The 4,292-nt window shown below is 32.0% G+C and overlaps 1 protein-coding gene across 1 annotated transcript in view; it reads left to right on the forward strand.

Moving 5' to 3' along the window:
* Positions 1–1,763: 1,763 nt before the first annotated feature.
* Positions 1,764–4,292, forward strand: part of RAB3GAP1 (RAB3 GTPase activating protein catalytic subunit 1) — a gene marked incomplete at its 5' end in the record, with an annotated part of 53,429 nt that continues 50,900 nt past the window's right edge. Inside the window, 3 exons of the mRNA XM_019661342.1 lie at positions 1,764–1,987; positions 2,893–3,012; positions 3,902–4,067. Coding sequence (XP_019516887.1) covers positions 1,764–1,987; positions 2,893–3,012; positions 3,902–4,067 — 510 coding nt within the window. The remainder of the gene's footprint in view (positions 1,988–2,892; positions 3,013–3,901; positions 4,068–4,292) is intronic.

Below are 4,292 nucleotides of genomic sequence, written 5' to 3' on the forward strand. Positions count from 1 at the left end.
TAAATGTGTTGTATTTGCTGATGGTAAAAGTAAAATGAACTTTTTTGATCAGATAATTTAGATGGGTATAGTAAAGAAAGGACTACCTACAATCCCATTACTTAAGAAATATCCAGTTAGCATTTTGCAGTATAGCCTTTTTTTTTTTTAATTAAGTTACAGTTGACATATAACATATTAATTTCAGGTGTATAATAGAATGATTTGATATTTATTTAAAAGTATATCTTTTTAAAATTTATTAATTTGCTTTATTCATTTAACATATTATTTTACATCTTTTGTGTCTGTAAATATAGATCCATGTTGTCATTTTTTAAATTGCTGTATAGTATTCCATTAAGTAGATGCATGATAATCTATTTAATTGAGAAAATGGGCACTTTTGATCTTGTACAAATTTTTGTAGTTTTTTTATCAATAGTGCTATAAAAAAACAGATTAAGATGATATGCATACTAGCTTATTATTCCTTTTTTAATCTAAAATTCATTTCTCTCATTAGATATTAGTGTACATTGCCTGTTCAGAATCATTTTTACATGTGATTTTTTTATTGTCTTATTTTTTCATTTTGTGCTTTTTTTGTCCAAGAACTTTGATTTCTTAAGATTTTATTTTTTTTTAAACTTATCCAAATGGCCATATGCATCTGAATAATAGTAAGTTTAAGGGAGGTAAAATGAATTGCTTGTACTTCTATATAGTGTTTTCATTCGACTGCGTTTTGATTAATTCATGAGTCTTGCAGATTTTCATAATTAGGATCTTATGTTTATTGTTTTGCATTTTAGTGATTTGGATCCTATGCAGGCTCCTCATTGGTCTGTTAGAGTTCGAAAAGCTGATAATCCTCAGTGTTTGCTAGGTAAGATATATTTTCCTTTTCCTGAATCCATCAGTCTGCCTGTCTTCCAGATCAGGAACACCGAATGCATTTTTTTATACTTTATTTCACCTAGCAGAAAGTATTTTTTATTTTAATGGTTTTACATTTGTGACCTACATAATTAACACCATTAAAAAACAATCTTTGCTGACAGCAGTGACTACTTCTAGTTACTCATGAATAGCACTAGCAGGACTTCTTTCCTGTCTTAGTTTTAACCAATGTACACTTCAGAATTCTTTGATATTTTCTTATGCTCTAAGTTTTATTCTTGAAATGCATTATGTCACTCCCCTTTTTTCCTCCTGTGTCATAATCTGCAACTCCTATTCTAGTTATTGGATCCCTTTGCCTTCTGCAATCCATCCCTCTGGACCTGTGGTATATTATGGGAAGAACACTGAGTTTTGCAATCTGCTAGAGCCCTTCTGTAGAGTTGTACCACACACATAAACCTATTTTCTGTGAGAGGAAAAGAGGTGTAAATAATCTTGTACACCTCGTAGGGTTATTTGAAGAATCAGGTGAAATAACATCAACAGAAATACTTAGAAAAACATCAGTTGCTATTCAGATGGTATTATTTTATCCCATGTTATGTTTCCCTTCTCTTTTTTGTAGGTATCTCTTTCATGAAGTCTTCTGAATCCATCTCTTCAATGTGTCTTTCCATTTTTTTCTTTCATATTTAGTACACGTGAAAATATTTTCTCTATTTTTTTTTTCCTCGTTAATACAATTTTTAGTTTATTAGAGCCGATGTCTGAGTAGATATTTAGCCCTGGTTTCACAATAGAAATATCTTTTCATATTCTGAGAACAATTGGCACAAAGGCTATCTAAGGTACTTGAAGAACCTTCTCTGTGTTCATAGAATAGTTCTGAAAACAAAAAATTTGAAACAACACTTGAAAGTAGTAAAGAAAAATCAACACAACACTATAATCGTCAACAGTTATTCTTCCTCAGCACAAGAGAGGCCCACCAAATCTACAAATATCCGTGGAAACGGAGCAGTCATTTGGTCATTCTTGTGTATCGTTGTCCAGCATCAGAATGGCCTTCTCACTTTGGGGGAATCAGCCATCCTGGTGGGAGGTAACACCTTGCTTCCCTCTATGAAAACCTCAAAGGCCAGAAATGTGTCCTCCCTGACCCCTGGGAGGGGGGCCAGGGCTGGGCCATTCTGGGGATGCCGGCAAGCATGGAGATTGCANATATCCAGAGTTAAAATAAATTAGGCAAATGAGTAATGCCTTTCATAAATTATTTTCTTTATTTAAAAAAAATTATCAAAGACACATTGAGAAGTGAAAAGGATATGAATTAATCAGTAGGCAAGAACACCAACTTGACCTTACATGTTGGCAAAGTTTGGCTGCAAATTCTTGGTTTTTAAAGGACTTGACAACTAAATGAGAAGTTTTCATTATTGTAAGATAATCATAGCAAGAGTAAACCGTTTTCTGATAATTTTGTGATTTCTATCTAATGTGTGCTACTAAATAAAAGAATACAAGAATTCTTTGATTACGATGCTTAAGTAAACCATGTTCTCACCTTGAGATAGCACAAGTACATCACGGCTGATAATTATTTTCCTGCCATTTAGGGAATTTATTAAAATTTCTTTCCACATTAGCGGACTTAATGTTATCAGTTAATTAAAGCAAGATTTTAGTGTCAACTTTCATTATTTATCTTTGAAACTAAACTTTTAAAGCAAAACTGTTATTTAATGTTCTTTACTTTGTGACTTCAGCAAATTACTTCTAATTGGTAAAGAATAGAGGGGAAATAGTTGAAAGATTAAAGTGTTTCACTAAATGAAGGAAATTCAGGTTGTTGTAGATTCAGTTGCCAGTAAGAAAAAAAAGAAAGAAAGAAACACCTGTACTTCAAACCTGACTTGTTAAATTTCCTTCAGGGAAATTTTTTCATATAATGTTTTTTTATATTCTGAAGTTTTCCCTTGTTTAATGGCAGTGATTCTTTCTTTAAAGGTATGGATTGCGAGAGTTTGTGGTGATCGCCCCAGCTGCAAACAGCGAAGCTGTTCTCAGTGAATCTAAGTGCAATCTTCTTCTGAGTTCTGTGTCTATCGCTTTGGGAAACACTGGCTGGTAGGCAGACATTTTGAAAAACTTAAGACAATGAGTTAAAAACTTTAATTATATTTTATGAAGGAAAATGGTTACCAAATGATAGGTTTTTTATTATAATTAGGATTAGTACTTGTACATTATTATGTTGGAATATGTTATGTAAGGACAAACTCAGCAAAACCTTTAGGGGAGAGCATTTGTGAAGGGAAAGTTAATGAAATAATAAATATTTGAAATGAAGAGTAAATTGTACTATTTTCTTGCTTTGCTTCCAATTATTTAAATTTTATTACAAAATCTAATTTTAAAACTTGGAAGAGATCATTACCTTGTTTGACCTCTGCTGGGAACATACTTGTCAGGTGACTCAAATTTTTTGATGCTCTGTGCATGGTCTGCAAATGACTGTGAAAGTGCTGCAAGTATTGATTTTGGAGTTACAAATACATTTTGGTGAGTAGGCTAATTTGCATATGTTGAAATCTGTGAATAATGAGGGTCAACTATATCTTCAAATGATAATGTAAAAAATATTTCACCATGAATGTTGGTTTAATTTGTATTATTTAATACCTGTGACTCAGGTTTTTATTATGACTTTGGAAAGGCTTAATATGATATAACTCTTATTAAAGAAAATTTTCATTCTGTTTTTTTCTGACTTTCAGTTATTTTTAAAACAATCTTCTGACTAGTAAGTGCCACTAAATGATAGTTTCTTCAGTTTACTAGTATTAAGAGAAAAGGGATTAAGAGTGTCTTTGTTATAAGTCTGTGAAGCGTTCCCTGTTTAGTGCTTTTAAATATTTGAGATTAGTATAATGTGACAGTGGAAAATTTTGAGATTTAGGAGATTTTCAATGTTTAGTGAACTTACATTCTCTTTCTGTTTAATTATGTCTTACAGCCAGGTGCCACTCTTCGTACAAATTCATCACAAATGGCGGAGAATGTATGTGGGAGAATGTCAGGGTCCTGGTGTCCGAACTGATTTTGAAATGGTTCATCTTCGAAAAGTGCCAAATCAGTACACTCATTTATCAGGCCTGCTGGATATCTTCAAATCAAAGATTGTGAGTTGGCATTGATCAGTCCTACCTGGGATCTAGATAAAAATAGCAGTTAGGTAATTTGATTATAGAAGTATTTCTCTATAATACTGTTAATGTAATTGCGCAGAAGAAAGATGTAATTGACTATGTAAATTAGTCTGTTTAAAGAAACAAAGTATCCAATTAGATTTTTAGTGTATGGATGCTAAAGTGTAATTAAACTGATTTTGTTTGTTTAGTTTGTTA

Source organism: Hipposideros armiger, unplaced genomic scaffold (genome assembly GCF_001890085.2).
Source record: "Hipposideros armiger isolate ML-2016 unplaced genomic scaffold, ASM189008v1 scaffold_345, whole genome shotgun sequence".
In the NCBI taxonomy this organism is placed as follows: Eukaryota; Metazoa; Chordata; class Mammalia; order Chiroptera; family Hipposideridae; genus Hipposideros; species Hipposideros armiger.